The following is a 17,844-nucleotide window of genomic DNA, read 5'->3' on the forward strand; positions in this document are numbered from 1 at the left end:
TGCAGCAGTGAAAAATACTTTATTAGCGAAATAACTTGAAATATTTGAGACAAGATTATTTAAACCAATTATTAATAAAAGCAAGCATCTATGTAAGTAATTTATTTATTTTTTGAAAATAGCTTAATAAGGTGCTTAAGTAGGTAAAGAAAATAATGTTATGAAGTTATGTCGTGGGCCAAATAAAGCTGGCGATGCGTTGAAATAGTGACTTTAATCCTCAATCACATTAGACCTTTTAATCTACAATATTGATGTTTTGCATTAAAACAAAACATGTATTATGTGTCGAATAAAACACACAGCGTTGGGATGAAGAAGCTGTCTATGAATCCCCTAAATCTATAGAAATAAGTTCTACCTTACCTCTTGTCTATGGATCTTTCACCTCACTAGCAAGGGCGCGTCCCTTTATCTACTTCCGCCTCTGACGCGCCGCCATCTTCCAAGCGCATAGCATCTTCATCAGCAAGCAGTAAAACTCAACGCTGTGTATTTTATTCGACACATAATACATGTTTTGTTTTAATGCAAAACATCAATATTATGTGTCTTTCTAAAACACACAGCGTTGGGATGAAGATGTGTTTGATATCTGCTGGTGAAGAAAGAGTTACAAACGCTATGTTGAAATATAACTTATCTGTTGACATTGTAATACTTAGTGTTGTATTACAAACTAAAATTTATTTCTCAAAAAAAAATGCTAAATGAAAATGCTGTAGGTATTGTCAAATAAAGCTATATTATAGAAATTTCAAAAAACAATAATAAAAGGCTATTGCCCACAAAAAAAAAAAAAGAAAAAGAACATCTTTTCTTGCTTAACAACTAAACTAACAAACTCTTTTCTTAAAACTTAAATTGTTATCTTTAGGTAACATTTCAACTTAATACACATTAATGTCATGACACTGACTAAATAAATGGACTATACAATATGCTTAGTGCTTTTATATAACATCTAAAACAGTCTTGGTTTATTGTGCAACAGTAATAGAAATTAAATAAAGAAATATAAATCAATTATTATACCTCAAAGGAACATAAAAGAGATCAGTCTCAGTCAATTCTTAATAATAAAGCCTCTAAGGCTTGATATCCTACTCAATAAGCTCTGCTTATTAATCAATTAAAACAATATAGTAAAGGAAGAGATACAAAACAATCAACATTGGCAAAATTGTGCCCTAAGTATTAATACTAAATATCACACTGATTATAATAAGTACTTAATTAATTTATTAGATGGGTTTAAAGTTATCAAAAAGTAAAACTGACTCACTGTCCCTGGCTGGCTTTACCGGTCGGCAGTAAAATTTCTTAAAAGTCAGCATACTCTTCCAATTGCCCCTCTGAAGGATCTCCTCAATGGGTTGGTCCTCTAACCAACCTTTTGACGCCACTGCTGACCTGATACTGCCGGGAGGGGCTGCTATGCCTACTGACTTCAATATTGACCTTATCCAACCTGAGATCAGGGTCCGAGTAGCGGGCTTAACTTGACCCTTTACTGATAAAAATAAATTATCTATCTCTGTGCCTGAACGCCTATCTTCTGAGATCTGAATTAGCTTTTCTATGTGGGTCACTGGGCATATGGAAACATCTGGGTGCCTTGACAAACACCAACCTGACTGTTGGTGTGTTGCTGTATCTGTCTTGGATCCAAACTCAGGCCAGAATATAATTTTATCTTCCCGTCTGATAAAACAGTCCTTAGAGATCCTAAGAAGAGTTAGATCATGGATTCTTCTGCCCGATGCTAATAACAGGATTAAAGCTGTTCGCCTTGATATCTCAAACAGGGTTGAATTACCATCTGATGATCTAAGCCAGTTAACCAGAATCTCTATGTCCCAGATTGCTTCTTTTCTTTGTCTTGGTTTAGCTATAGCAATAGCTCTTAGGACTTGCTGTACAAAGAAATTGGTGGTGATTCTCTCCTCTGATGCACCATAGAAGGTTGATATCGCTGACTTATGCAGTAGAATTGTACTGTAAGCCAGATTGTGCTCCAAATGTAGGCTTGCTAAGAACTGAGCGACGTCATTACCAGAAGGTGCCCTGATGTCCTTGTTATTAGATCTGCACCAAGCCAACCACCTCCTAATTGGAGGGCCGTAAGTTGCCAGTGTGGAGGGACGCCAACTAGCTACTAGCAAATCCTTCTCTTTTGTACTCCAGTGGGCTATTTGTCTCCTCCACCTCCAATCTCCCAAGCTAGCAGTTTCAGGTTCTCCACCTGAGGGGGAGGCAACGACGTTGATAGATCTATGAGGCAACTCCGTAGGTTCTGTATGACAAATGGTGGACTGAGTGCTCTCGACCTCAGGTCCGGAAGCCAATAACACTGAGCCCACTGGGGGGCTATTACAATGTACCTGCCCTGTGCCCTGTTGAGGTGTGCTAGTACCTGTGGGATTAGACTGGGTGGCGGAAATACCCAGGCCAGGTGCCAGCTCCACTGCTGCCTGAAGGCGTCGCAGAACTCTGCGCAGGAATCTCCTGCATCTAAGCTTACATACCTTGGTACTACTGCGCTTCTTTGAGAGGCGAACAGGTCGATGTCTGGTACTCCCCATTTCCGGAATAACAATTCTGTGGCATGGGGTAGAAGATGCCACTCTGGTAAGGGTTGTCCTCTCGAAAGGCGATCCGCTATCCCATTGAGGCGGCCTGGGAGGTAGGATGCCGACAGAGTTAATTCTAACTTCTCGGCCAGACAAAGCACCTCGGATGTTAGTGATAAGAGGGCTAATGACTTTGTCCCTCCTTCGTTCCTTATGTGAGCGACCAGAGTCCGATTGTCGGACTGTATTAGTATGTGGGCCCCTCTTAGTGTACTTTGGAGTCTTTTTATTGCAGCGAGCACAGCATATAGTTCCTTGACATTCGAGTGCCAAGTTCTCTGTTTGCCTGTCCATCTCCCTGACAGGTAAAGGCTGTTCAGCTGTGCACCCCAGCCCGCATCCGCTGCGTCTGTGGTAAGGAAGTGTGTTACCTGTTTCCTTATAAAGGATATGCCGTTCTTGCCTATGTTTCTCCTCCACCACATCAGGTCTTGTGTCGCAAGGGGAGGCAAGGCTCTCCTCACTCTGGGTCTGCTCCGTGCAAAACTTCTGAGAAATATCTGGAGACGGCGACTGTGTAGTCTGCCGCCTCTCAGCGTTAAATTTGCAAAATTCATCATCCCTAGGACCACTTGTAACTCTCTTTGAGTGCAGGACGATCTTGTTTCCATTGCCGCCACTGTATGTTCTATCTTTAAAGCTTTCTCGTCTGGTAATGACACAGACATCCGTCTCGTGTCCCACATTAGGCCCAAATATTCGAGTCTCTGCACTGGGTCTAGGATTGACTTTTTGAAATTGATGTGCCAACCAAGTTTCTTTAGGATGCCCACGGTCTCCGAGACCTGGGATGTTAATTTGGTTCGGTTCTGGTGGACCAATAGGTAATCGTCCAAGTATACTAGAAGGCGAATACCCCGAGCTCTCAGGGTCTCCGCGACCCAATTTGATATGGCTGCAAAAGTCCGGGGGGCAGAACATAGGCCAAAAGGGAGGGCCGTTAATTGTAGAATCTCCCCGTTGTAAATTACTCTTAAAAACCTGCGGTGAGAATTTGCTATGGGCAAATGGAAATAAGCTTGATGGAGGTCTATCTTCACAAGCCAGTCCTGGCATTGTAAGAATTCCATTACTGTAACTTGTGAAATTAGTTGGAAATGTCTGGCAGACACGTAGGTGTTTAAGTGCCTCAGGTCGAAGACGGGCCTTGCTGAGCCATCTGCTTTCCTTACCAGAAACATCTTTGAGTGAAAGCCGGCGTCTATCTTTCTGGGCCTCTCTAGGGCCCCTATTTTCTTTAGCCGGTCTACCATCTCTGTCATGGCGGGGGACACCCTTGTAGAACATCTCTTCAAGATTAGCCTGCTGGGCAGACACATGGGAGGTTTCTTGGTAAATGGAATTCGAGAGTTGGTAATGTTTTTTAAAATGAAATGGTTGGCCTTCAAACGAACCCAATTCTCTATATGTCTCTTTAAACACCCCGCCCTGAACAATTCCGAATTGTCATTTCTGCACCATTGGGTTGGCGCGGAAGCCGCCACGAAAGGGCCGGTTCTTCTTAACTTTGGCAACTTGCCTCCTGTCCCCTCTCTGAGGCTGGTTCCTCATTGGGCGGTGAGACTGTCTACCGTGTTGAGGTGCAGCTCTTTGTTGTTGTTGTCTCCTCTCTCTGGCATAGGTGGGAGTGTTCAGCCACTGTTGGGTTCCGCCCAGAGAAGCTATGATAGGTTGTAGGGCTTCTCTGCTAAATAAATATTCCTTACTCGGAGGAACATTATGAAGTATAGAGCGTAGGTTGACATTTCCTAGCTCTTTTAATATACGTTCTCGTCTTACCTCAATGCACTCCGACCTCTTGCCACAAATTAGCTGCATGGTCATCTCTGACCTTTTATAGGATGGAGAATCAGGACCAAACAATGAGGTTATCTTTTCAAACAGGTTACCTGGGTTTAAGTTATACTTATTCTCCTGTGCCCAATTTACAATGTCTTGTAAGCCTTCTTTAAGCAAGCGACGCTGTTCTAGGATATTATTTGATAAGCCTGCTAATAGTAACTCAGTCGACATTAAAAAATCTTTGCTCTTATTGAGGTGGCAAAATTCCTCATTCACTTTAAGGGCTGTGAAGCCTGGGGAAGCTAAGCAAGAGTTAAGCACTTTCTTATACCTAATCCCCTTCCAAGTAGGACGGTCAAAGTGCTGGAGACGCTCTAACTCCAGTAGGAGCTCCTTGTTGGCCAGAGGGACGACCACCGCCGCGTCACACTCGGTATCCAGGTCGCCTAACGTCAACTCACCAGACTGACTTAACCCTGCCCTTGACGCAGTAGCTGCCGTGCCTGGGTATGATAGAAAACCTGTTGACGTAGCGACGTCACTAGGTACCTCTTGCATCTTACTTAATTCACATAAGTATTGTGGTAAATGTGACATGTATTGCGAGATATATCCCACCTGTTGCATGAGGGACTCTATGCGTGGATCGGAGCAAGTATCAGTTTGATTGTACTTACGGAACTTTTCCTTTCTTGCTCTTTTCCTGCGTGGAGACGAGCTGTCGCTCCTCTCGTCCTCCGAGGACGAGGAAGTCGACTCACCACTACACTTTGGATGCCGGTTCTCATCCGAAACACCGGTCTTTGAGTCGTCCTCAGACAACGTGGTTTTTGTTGTTTCGTTATGGGAAAGCATTTCGACTTTAAACACAAAATAAATCACAAAATAACACTTAAAAACAACACTGTGTGCTATTCGAAACTGAATTTGCAGAAAATTTTAACACTTTTACCATAGATTTCTAAGAAATATCGAGATTCGATATATAAGCGATGTTGACGCTTCGGAATTCACAAACGCTATGCGCTTGGAAGATGGCGGCGCGTCAGAGGCGGAAGTAGATAAAGGGACGCGCCCTTGCTAGTGAGGTGAAAGATTCATAGACAAGAGGTAAGGTAGAACTTATTTCTATAGATTTAGGGGATTCATAGACAGCTTCTTCATCCCAACGCTGTGTGTTTTAGAAAGACACATAATATTGATTCAAGGAGTATAGAGTAGGCCTTTTTCACCGCAGGAGTGATATCTTTGGCTTCTTTGTCGTTGATAACGAGCCAAGTACTAGCACTTTCGCCTCGTTTGCAAGCTTCAATTAAGCCTTTAGCAGCCGACTCCACGCTGTAAAACATTACGAAATTTATTCCCAGATGTAACCTACATGTATACATTTTAATGTTTGATAGTTTTAATTTAATACCTACATTATTTACAACCATTACAACATAATCAGCTATACCTAATGTGGTCACTGATTGTAAGAAGTTCAGTAAGCATATAATTATTATAACAATGTTTTGTAATATACCTATTCTATAAAACGAAAAGTAAGTAATAATAATTGATGTCTGGGGAACGACAGCATATTATTTTAATTAATTTTATTTTCGATCATATTTTTTAAATTTGATTACTGAGGATCACTCAACTCGGGCACCATTGCTAGATATAATATGCCGGTAAATGTGAACCGAGCATACTTCCATTGTAAATATTCGTATAAGAAGTTTTTCAAAGAAAAGAAGATAAGTAGGTATATAACGCACCTTTGAATAGGAATTTGCTGCACTATATCACTAATGTGAGGGTATAAATCACTAAAACTATGTAGCTTTTGTTTAGAAATGAGACTAGTATTTGTTGCTCCGTAGCACACCGTCAGTACTTTAACGCCTGTCTTTTCATAATTTTCTTCGGCCTGAAAAAATAAAATGATGTAAATTTTGAGATCTCACAGTGTTATTTGTTTTGGAAATTTATTATTATAAACTGATCTACGGGTTTCAATGTCGACCATGTTTAAAATAATTACTACAAATGATAAATTAATTCCATTTCTAAAATGAAAAATAAATTCTTATTACAAAAACTGAACATACTAGAGTTGTACTAGACCGTACACATACACTAGGGTTATGCAATATCAAATAATCTAAATAATGCTATTCTCCTTACCCCAATACCATTACTGAACTGCAATACTGCGCTTTTAGTGCCTTGATATATGGGCATATGGGGACCCTGGACTAGCCCCGCTATAGAAGATATGTTGACAATAGTTCCACCTCGACCAGACTTGTCTTTACGCATTAACTCCCACGCTTTTAAGGTACTTGTTACGAGAGCTGTCTGAAAAAAGAGATGTTTATTAGTATTTCTACTGACTGTTTGGTTTGGTTGGATATTATGGGATCGGATCGTGCCGTGTGTGAAAATTGTCCTGAACTATTTATTTTTTTTTTTATTTCCTTCATTCCGAGCTGCTTTGCGAGTTACGAAATCAATCGTACTAACATTATGTTATCGAATGATGATAATATAATATATTATTTCATCACTCAATTTTATTATCACTTGTCCGTAGTTATGTATAATTGATAATTTCGGGACAATTTAAAAAGATCAATTCGTGTAGAATTAGAATTCAGAACTGATACAATTTGGTTTTGATTTTGTTATTTTTAGACCGGACTCTCAGTGGAGTTTCGTTTGCAAAAATAGCGGACCTAAATCTGACTTCTGATATGTATTGTATAGATCCCAGACATCCTATAGACAGATGTTGCCAACCAGTTTTGTGGTCCCCCTCTCCCCACCCCGGTTATTAAATATGGCATACAAAGATCAAAATAAAAATTTCCAAAACATGCCGTGTGGGGTATCAAATGAAAGAGCTTATTGAGTAGATCACGAATATATAGCATACTATAACATTTCTTACATTTTCTCTAAGATTTTTTTGAAAATTTACGAAAATGCTCCATTTTTGGGTTAACTTTAAACCACTATTGATTGAAAACTCATGAATATATTTTTTAAATTATTATTTTAAATAATTAACAATAGTCTATTGTTTACGATTAAATAGTTCGTACAGTGAAATAGTTGCATGGGGGAGTGGGGGGAGCATTCAAAGATGCCGAGTATATTTTCAAGTTTATGCCAGAAATAAAGGCCTAATACAAAAATATCGGTGTCAGGGCTTAGAATAATTATCTCTGCAATATGGCAGAACATTCTTGAATCAGCCTCTGTGTGATTAGAGTCTGTCTAAAAAGTCAGTTTACATAGGTAATTTAAGTAGAAATTTAAAAACTTATACTGGTAACCCTGCAGGTGCTGTCAAAATTGTAAATTATAACCTAGCTTTTCTCAATTTTATTTAGATTTTCCTGTTTAATATTCGTATAAAATGCCAAAACCTTGAGCAGTAGTGCGAGGGAGATAATTTACAAGGTTATTAAGTTTTGTCAGCGTGAAAAAGCAGAACAAAGAGATTTGGTGAACAAAAACAAAGTTACAGAAAGAGTATCCGCCATGACCGGTATGTAACACTAGTTGATACTTGTATTTAATTTTTTTTTTCTTGTAATTTATATGTAATTAAGTACTAAAATGTGCAAAGGTGTGATCGTTTGTTTATTTGTTTCCTTACACAGAATATGATTTTTCAGGTGTTTCAAGAGTGACTTTGGCTCGTATTAAAAAAGAGGCTAGCGTAGGTAAATAACGGAGTATGGCGCACGCCTGGAAAAGGTCGTGGTTCAAAAAATGGACGCCCTTTGAAAATCAATTTGGATGACTTTGATAAATTCAATTCAATTTCTAAATGCATTGACTCTGCTTTGTTTTGTTTATGCAAGTCAAAGTTAATACATAAATGTATGTACATTATGCTCTGAAGTGTTTTTTTATTTGTTGACTTTTCCTGTAATCCTATACCTACCTCAATTATTTTTTTAATCACTTATCATTTTTAATATTTTTATCAAATTTTAATATAAATATTTTTATTCTAAAGTATCTAGATTGTACGTATAAACTATACATTATTTGCAGTGTTGCTAGGTTGAGTTTTAAAGTTACCCTTTAAATTACCCATGTAAACTGACTTTTTAGACAGACTCTATAGATTTCAAATCGGTAACTTCAGTGAAAGTTGCGCCTTGCAATTTAAAACATTTTGTGGGGTCATCAAATCCACCACATACATATAGCTCACTTATATTTTATTACAAACTATTGAATCGTAAACAATGGACTATTGTTAATTATTTAAAATAATAATTTAAAAAATATATTCATGAGTTTTCAATCTTTAATGGTTTAAAGTTAACTCAACAATGGAGCATTTTCGTAAATTTTCTAAAAAATCTTAGAGAATGTGTAAGAAATGTTATAGTATTCTATATATTCGTGATCTACTCAATAAGCTCTTTCATTTGATACCCCACACGGCATGTTTTGGAAATTTTTATTTTTTTATTTGTATGCCATATTTAATTACCGGGGTGAGGGGAGGGGGACCACAAAACTGGTTGGCAACATCTGTCTATAGGATGTCTGGGATCCATACAATATATATCAGAAGTCAGATTTAGGTCCGCTATTTTTGCAAACGAACATCTCCTTGGAGCCTGCTCTATTTTTCACTTATAATACCACAAGAGCTTCAAAATTATTGATCCATTGAAATGTTACATTTTTTAGGCCTGACCTTGAGTTTTTTAGAGGACGCAATTTTATTTTTTTGATGTGTAGGGGGGGTCAGTGTGAAGCTAAAACCAAGTTTGTGGGGTCGCCACCCTTGTCCCATGGCCGCCATCTTGAAAATAGCGGTTGAAATGGTTTTAACGATATATCTCTTAAACTATTTATCTGATAATAAAACAATTTTAACATTATTTGTTGCAAATTAAATTCTCTACAACTTTGATTCAGTAACTTTTTGTCGTAGAACTATAAATAAAAAAGTTATAAGTGAAAATGTTCAGAAATTAGAGATGTTTATATTTTTCAATAAAACTTTTTTTTTATAAGTTTACGAAGAAATTATATCAGACCATTTTTGTAGATTGTTTTTCGTAGAACAACTTTTATATACAACATTTTTTCATTACGTCAATAGCTAAGGTTTTACGGCGCTCAGAAGTGAGAACTATTTTTCAGTAGTAACTATACATTGGCACAACATAAATTGGCTATTGGCTCTTTTCCCAGACTCCACAACAATGGAAGCACACTGCAGAACATTTCAGCCCTGCTTTTCGACGTAAAAAAAACGCACTTCCAGACTCTACCTCCTGGGTTGTGGGGAAAAGATTCAATAATTAATTATTAATAATATTGTAAAATTAATTATTAAAAATATTATTATAACAAAAATAAAATAATTACTGGTGACAAATTATTATTAGTACACACATAATATATCGTATTCTGTATAGTAAAGAGTACTTCAAATAGTACTCACTTCGGATGGTTGTAAAACCTTAGCTATTTACTTAATGAAAAAATGTTGTAAATAAAAGTTGTTCTACGAAAAACAATCTACAAAAATGGTCTGATATAATTTCTTCGTAAACTTATAAAAAAAAGTTTTATTGAAAAATATAAACATCTCTAATTTCTGAACATTTTCACTTATAACTTTTTTGTTTATAGTTCTACGACAAAAAGTTACTGAACCTAAGTTGTAGAGAATTTAATTTGCAACGAATAATGTTAACATTGTTTTATTATCAGATAAATAGTTTAAGTGATATATCGTAAAAACCATTTCAATCGCTATTTTCAAGATGGCGGCCGTGGGACAAGGGTGGCGACCCCACAAACTTGGTGATAGCTTCACACTGACCCCCCCTACACATCAAAAAAATAAAATTGCGTCCTCTAAAAAATGCGACCCCAAATGTAACTTTTCAATGGACCATATCGGGTATTTTCCGATAGGTTCGTTGCAAACAAATGAAGGAGTCAAGTTTTTAGTCAAGGTTTTTGGTTGTTGATTTTTCCTGAAAAACTTGACGACTTTATTTGTTTCATGTTTGCAGGGAACCTTGAGGGAAATGCCAGATAATTCTGAAGCTCGTGTGGTATTCGGGAGATTATTTTTCCGTCCTAAATGTCGGCCAATAATTTCACAATTGAATTCAACCTGTCAGTTTGACGTCAACGACCAGAGAAAATTTTCAAAAAATTATCAGTACCATGTAGGTTGTACCACGTGACGTCGAATGGTGCAATTCTATTGGTCGATATTTGGGTCGGAAAAATAATCAATGGTATTTAGCTCCCAGATTTCGTTCTTCACCTTCATTGGGTATCGTTTCTTTCATATTCTTATTTCTATAATAGCAATCCTGATTCTCGTTACAGAACGAATAACACACCATATACACAGAGGTATATAATTTATGTGAGCCTACTGGTAGTTCAAATAAATAAGAATAAATTACTTACTACATTCACTTCAATAGACTTCTTATACACCTTAGGACTATCGTTCATCACACCCGCATTGTTAATAACAAGGTCGATGTAACCGAATTGTTTCAGAACTTGATCGTATGCAGCAAAAAGTTCTTCATCACTGGTGACGTCACATTTGATGAACGAGACCCGACCAGGGTATTTAGAATTTAGCTCTTCTTCCAGTTGTTTTCCAGCATTTACATCGATGTCTGTTATTGCAATATGCTGTAAGGTATTTTAATGACTTTCTAATTATGTAGTAATTATATTTTATACGTGCGTAATATTATAAATTGTTCTAAAGTCTAATGTGGTCTAAACTAAGAGATCAAATGAATTTCAACATTCAAATAATCAGCAAATTTTTTTTAGCCGTCGAAGGCTCGACGCATTTATATTTTATAAGAAACCCTATTAAAATATTTTGGTCCTATCTAACTAGTAACTACTCTAGAAACTACTCAAGTCTAATGGTAGAAATTATCGATTAAATGAGTTTCACTAACAAATAGTTTTATATTTATATTGAGCTCAATTATATTATCGACTTAAAAAATAGAATAAACAAAAATCGAATATTATCACCTTCACGCCTTCTTCTAGAAACAATTTTACAGAAACGGCACCTATTCCTATGGCTGCTCCCGTAATTAAAACAACTTTATCTTTCAAATTCGTCATTGTGAGGAAACAAACAACTCAGCCAACCGTTCTATGAAGAAGTAACGCACTTTGTTATACATAAATGTAATATATATGTTTTATAATAATTAATCTAATGGTCGAGATAAGGATAGGCTTGTGATAAGTTATTTTTATGAACGAGTAAAAATAATACAGGTAAAGAAACAAGATAGTATCAAATCATTAGGTAGGTACATAATATAAATAGGCGACTTTTACCTCAATTTTTACGTATTCAAGTGTATCTATAAATGTTTATTCCAAAACAACCAGTCAGTGTAAGTATCGGTCAATTAAGGAAAGCTGGCATGTTCACAGTACTCACACTTATGCAATTTCACTTACAGTATGTTCAAAAATAAATGCGACTCTAGTTTCATTTTAGACTTGAATTGTAAAATGGGTGCGTTGTAGATAAATATATGCAAATATAATTATGAAAGCTCTCATAATTTACCTGTAAAATTATAATTTAAAAGTAAATCAATTGATGAAGTTAATTATTTATTCTAATAATAATCAATTGGATAAAAGTATTAATAATTATTCAATTATCAAATAATAATTAAATTTCAGGTCATAAAAACAATACAAATAACACGTGCGCTCACTTTCTAATGGTCTAAAATATAATATACATTACCATAGTAAATTTACTCAGAAAATGCATACAAACAGTGTGATAATCGGATTGTCAGTAATTTATTTTTCCTTTAATTTTTATCACATTCCCCTCCTTTTCTAATAGGTTTCATCCTACTACTATTTTTTTTTGTTTCAAAAATTATCGACCCCGGTCTAACACACGAATGGTTGTTTTGATAATGATTTAAATAACGGGCGTCTTCTGCAGTTGCGGAGCAGTCTTGTCCTGACTTTGGTCGAGTAAAGATATCTAAGAAATATTATATTTGTAGTAAGTACGTAATACCTACCAATACGCGCTAACAAATATACAGTGTTACATGTTTATTGTATAATTTTCACACTATTGGTTTTAAACTCAAACTCAAACATTTATACAATTAGACTTCTTCTAGAAGCACTTTTGAATCGTCATAACAGTTTAACAGTTTTAACATTTACCACCAATTCAGAAAGCAGTATCTATAGAGAAGAAGAATAATCTATTTAATCATAATCGTAATCTTCTACTTCACTGAAACTTTCATCGCTCGAAGAACTCGCCGTCGGAATTTCTTAATGTTATTATAAATGAGTCAGTGTAATTATCTACTTTTGGTTCTACTTGAATATATTTTTCCTCATGTTCTCGCGTCTTTCTCCAAACGTCACTAAACATATCCAGACTAATAGCATTTGCTTCCTTTCTAAATAATTCTTCCACAGTTTTCAAGTTAAAGTTCACATTTTGTGATGCTACTTTCCCTTTAATTATGCCCCATAGTAACTCTATTGGGTTGAGTTCTGGATGGTATATGGTGGAAGGCACAATACACTATGTCCATGATCTTTGAGGATTGCATCAAGTAGGTAAAAATGGTGTATAGTTTGGCTTATTTTTTTAATAATGTGATAACTCTGATTATTAATTATTAATTTGATTTTTGAAAAAAAAAAATGCCGATTTTAGTCAAAATTTATATTTTTCTAACAAGATCCTTATCATCCAAATTTCCACCTTGGTGAGAAAAATTGACATTTCTAATGAAAATGAACAAAAAATTAAATGATTTTATTAAATACTGTAAAATAGTCTATAATTCTTTCATTTACTGTATCACAAAATTCTTCATAGATTTTTAGATATTCGTACTACACCAATTACATCACCCTGTATTTATAAACAATTGCAAAATATGACACATACATAGGCCGGGAGATACTGACACAAAATTTCGGGTCATTTGTAACAGAATGGCGGTTCTACAGAGGTCTTATTACGCAATGACTAAAAGAAAAATGATGGTCAGAACGCTGGTACCGGCGGACTAGTCGCGTGGGCGTTAGTCGAACTCGTCGGATAAATAGCGAAGTCAAACGATTTGTAACACAAAAATTTTAGAATTTACCGATAGCCCATAAAAAAGATGTAGGCGGTAGTGTCATGCCATACTTTTCCGGTGTAACTTACAGCCCCCCATACCGACACGATGCGTTGATTTAAAAAAAAACAATTCAACCATTTGTACCAGGCTAACTTTTGCACAGGTAATCATCATCGTGCAGACATTTACGAAAATCGCCATGCCATACTTTTCGGACGATTCCAAATGGCCACCATACCGCCGAAAATCTGCAAAAAAAAAAAAATTTTTTTCGCCAAACAATTTGTACCAGTATTGCATTTGGATTTTTGGAGAGTATTTGATAAAATGTGACCATTATTATATTTGCCATACTTCTAGTAGGGGGAAAAAGTGCTGCCATACTTGAAAAATTAATTTATTCGTCACGTTTCAAAAATACCACTGTACAATACGTAAAATAATTTTTACAGTATTCTGTTTGTTTGTATACAATTCTACCTTGAAAAAAATATCGCAGAATGCAAACATGGGGCGGATGATTGTAAGACTTAAGCCAAGACATAAAAAAAATGAAAAGAATTGGCGATTTGTACCAGTACGGCATTTTTTTCATATGATGCAACGTGACCATTATTATATTTGCCACACTTTTAATAGAGGGAAAAATTAGTGCCATACTGCTACAAATCGTTCAAACTACGAATAAAATCTTACAATAAGAAAAAAATCTTATACACATTCGTCACCTCCCACAGGCATTATCACACTTCTATTTATAATCATTCAGGAGTTGTTGAAAAAAAAATGTAGGGTGGTACAAATCGTTTGGCGAGAAAAAAAATTCAAAAATTTGCAGATTATCCGCGGTATGGCGACCATTTGGAATCGTCCGAAAAGTATGGCATGGCGATTTTAGTAAATGGCTGCACGACGATGGTTACCTGTGCAAAAGTTAGCCCGGTACAAATGGTTGAATTGTTTTTTTTAAATCAACGCATTCACGTCGGTATGGCGGACTGTAAGTCACATCGTCAAAGTATGGCATGACACTACCGCCTACATCTTTTTTAAGGGCTATCGGTAAATTCTAAAATTTTTGTGTTACAAATCGTTGGACTTTCGCTATTTATCCGACGAGTGTGACTAACGCCCACGCGACTAGTCCGCCGGTACCAGCGTTCTGACCATCATTTTTCTTTTTGTCATTGCGTACTAAGACCCCTCTAGACCGCCATCCTGTTACAAAAGACCCGAAATTTTGTGTCAGTATCTCCCGGCCTAACATGTGCAATGTGTAAATGTGTTGACGTTCCAGCTCTTCTTAATATACCATACTTAGATTAAATAACACAGTACCTAATTAACAAATAAAAAGAGTTACCTATGGCGTAGAATTAGACCTGTTTTAAATTTTAATGGTAGAGGAAAGTCACCAAATATGGAATAGTATCCTAATATGGAATTCCTTCATTTCTCTAAGACTATAAGTATGAATCGCAACATTCGACCATCTTCTGTTTCATTTGGTGTACTAATTATCGCACTAACACCATCGAGTTAGTTGCGTGAACGGTTTACGTATGGCAGCCGTGTTTTGTTTTGTTGCCATGCAGAATTTTTTTAAGGTAAGTAATAAATGAGTATTTACCGGCTATAATGTTTGTTTACATAAGTGTTATACTATTTAGTATATCGGTATTATGTTTATTTCACCATTTTGTGATCTTTTGTCTTTAAAATATTGTGAATTGAAAAAATATTTAGAAGAGTTTGAATGAGTATAAAAATCCAAATATGGACAGTCGTCGGTGTCTAATTATGGAATACTATAAACTTGCTATAATTTTTTTTTAAACTGTGTGTAATGTTTGTTTTTAGAATGTCCAGTTTACAATCAACCTAACGAAAAATCTGGGATGAAGAAAAAACGGCACAATCTATAAAATTCGCCCGGGAAAAGAAAATGGGGTATTTGAAAGCGGCACAGGATTTCCAAGTCCCTAGGACAACTTTATTTCATCATTATATTTCTATTTCTTCTTTCAACGTTATTAACTTTATTAAGAGAAACAAACAATCGAAGAAAAATAAGGATGATAGTGAAGAAGAAAGACTCTGAGGAACTAGACGTTATCCAGTTTGATGAAGGTAGTGGACATGATGAGTTGATGGACCAAGTACCTTCTGACTCTGCAGATGCAGAATGTAACATACATGCATCAGCAGAGTCAGGAGGTTCTGTTAAAGACTTTTTTCCATGGATGAAAGTGGAGAAAGTTGAATTAAATGCCAATTTATCAATATTATCAAAAGTCAAAACTCTGTACCTACCTCGTCGACGGCGCTGACGCACGGTAAATCTCGAAAGATTATAATAATTACGCTAGTTTCAATAATTCATGTAAAAATGAATTACCTACACATTGTAAAGAAAAAACGCGAACAGAAAAAAGAAAATACAAAATAAAATAATAGGTAATGTTTAAAACGAGTCATGGCACTTCTTATTTTTCACAATGCGTTTTCATAAGAGCCATAACACGATTTTTGTGATGTGGCACAGGATGGGCACAGGCCCACAACGCATTTGGAACCATTTTTATTAGCTTTATTTGTATGTAACCGACTCATACCTATTATTGTGAGTAAATAAATCTTAATCTTAATCTATACTAATATTATAAAGAGGAAAAGTTTGTAAGTATGTATGTATGTATGTATGTATGGTTTTCACGCAAAAACTACTGGACCGATTTCAAAAATTCTTTCACCATTAGAAAGCTGCATCTTTACTGAGCAACATAGGCTATATTGCATTTTCAAAAAAATTAGAGATCCTTACCAAAAATGCAATAATGTAACCCAAGGTGTAAAAAAATCCTCAATAAAACTTCTGTCATCGCGTGCGCTGCGGAATCTATTGAAGATAGAACAAAAAAATGTTCTACGGTATTATAGAATGGATCAATATCTACAAGAAAGTCCGCGATACCATATGTCCATCTTCAGTAGTTATGTTACTACAACAACTTTTTTACGTTTTCAAAGTAAATAGAAGTGCCGACAGTAATCAAACCATGTTATCCATACACATATATTAATCCTTATCCCATTAAATGATGTTTTATTATAGACTGTTTCAATACCAGCAAAATACTTTTTAAATGAAATGAATTGGATATTCCATTCAAAAGATATAACGAATTTTTAAAAGTGTCAATCTACAGAAAATAGTAGGTATACTGTTCGAGCAGGCCGTAGTGCGGGGGTCACGGAGGAATTCTACCAATATGCGTCTTGACGGAACACAGTGGGGTTTTGGTCGGTAGGAATCCGACATAACCCACGGCCCCTCCCCCGGAGGCCGTGGGTATCTATGAAAGATTTCCCCACTAAAACAAATAAAAAAAAGGCCGTAGTGCGGGACGGGGTAAAGGTGATTTTCATGTGATTAAAAATTAAACCTATAGTCCGACCTATAGTAGACTTTTACTGTAACGATATCGCTATCTATGCGGGTGAAACCGCAGGGCATTGCTAGTACTATTATAAAGGCGAAAGTTTGTATGGATGTATGGATGTTTGTTACTCTTTCACGTAAAAACTACTGAACCGATTACAATGAAATTTAGCACACATATAAAGGGTAACTTGGATTAACACATAGGATAGGTTTTATCCCGGAAATCCCACGGGAACGGGAACTATGCGGGTTTTCCTTTGAAAATGCGGGCGAAGCCGCGGGCGGAAATCTAGTAGCTTATAATAAAGATAGATATTGCTATATTGCTAGATTTCTATTTGGTTTAACTGTTAAACTTAAAACATCATTAACAATAGGTATATGTATATATGTTTATATAATTATGTTTATATCTGCAGTATTATAGATTTATCTGGACTTTATCCAATTCACCTTTGGCTAGTGATGGAAAACAATGTGAGTAATGACCAACCCACGCTTGGCCAATGAGATTACGGACCGTAAAGTAGTACGGGAATTCCTTTTAATTTTCTGATGGAAACTATTCTTGATATATAAAAAATGCAATTATCTGAAAAAAGTGAACACTCCTTTCATATATTTACGAAAATTTGCTTACCTGGGAAATTGAACCGAGTAAAATGTGTTAAAATTACGCCCTTTTTTATTGCATGAATAGTTTCGTTTTATAACAGCTTCTAAACACGTTTTCTAGTGTATCTTTGTTTCTATGTGTGTATCTAGGTACGTATAACTCAAAAACTAAACGTCGAATGGAAGTAATTTAGGGTATGCAACT

At 36.0% G+C, this 17,844-nt stretch overlaps 1 protein-coding gene across 1 annotated transcript; it reads right to left on the reverse strand.

Moving 5' to 3' along the window:
- Window positions 1-11,607, reverse strand: LOC149485726 (15-hydroxyprostaglandin dehydrogenase [NAD(+)]-like). Its single transcript, XM_089698995.1, has 6 exons — window positions 11,472-11,607; window positions 10,875-11,111; window positions 6,588-6,761; window positions 6,179-6,330; window positions 5,606-5,753; window positions 1-243 (listed from the first exon to the last, which is right to left on the reverse strand). Exons 1-6 carry the CDS (start codon window positions 11,565-11,567, stop codon window positions 214-216), a joined length of 837 nt encoding a protein of 278 aa, XP_089555121.1. The 5' UTR covers window positions 11,568-11,607; the 3' UTR covers window positions 1-213.
- Window positions 11,608-17,844: the final 6,237 nt, after the last annotated feature.

Source organism: Colias philodice, chromosome 9, assembly GCF_061535455.1.
Source record: "Colias philodice isolate Cphi_HAF_F1 chromosome 9, ilColPhil1 Martin Lab GWU primary, whole genome shotgun sequence".
NCBI classification, from domain to species: Eukaryota; Metazoa; Arthropoda; class Insecta; order Lepidoptera; family Pieridae; genus Colias; species Colias philodice.

Excerpts from the sequence above, each read along its gene's own strand:
- LOC149485726 (XM_089698995.1), bottom strand. The coding sequence starts at position 11,567 with ATGACGAATTTGAAAGATAAAGTTGTTTTAATTACGGGAGCAGCCATA. Across the intron at positions 6,762-10,874 it reads AGTCTATTGAAGTGAATGTA|ACAGCTCTCGTAACAAGTAC; the intron begins GTAAGTAATTTA and ends CTCTTTTTTCAG. Across the intron at positions 244-5,605 it reads TCCTTGAATCAATATTATGT|ATTAAAAGGTCTAATGTGAT; the intron begins GTCTTTCTAAAA and ends TCAATATTGTAG.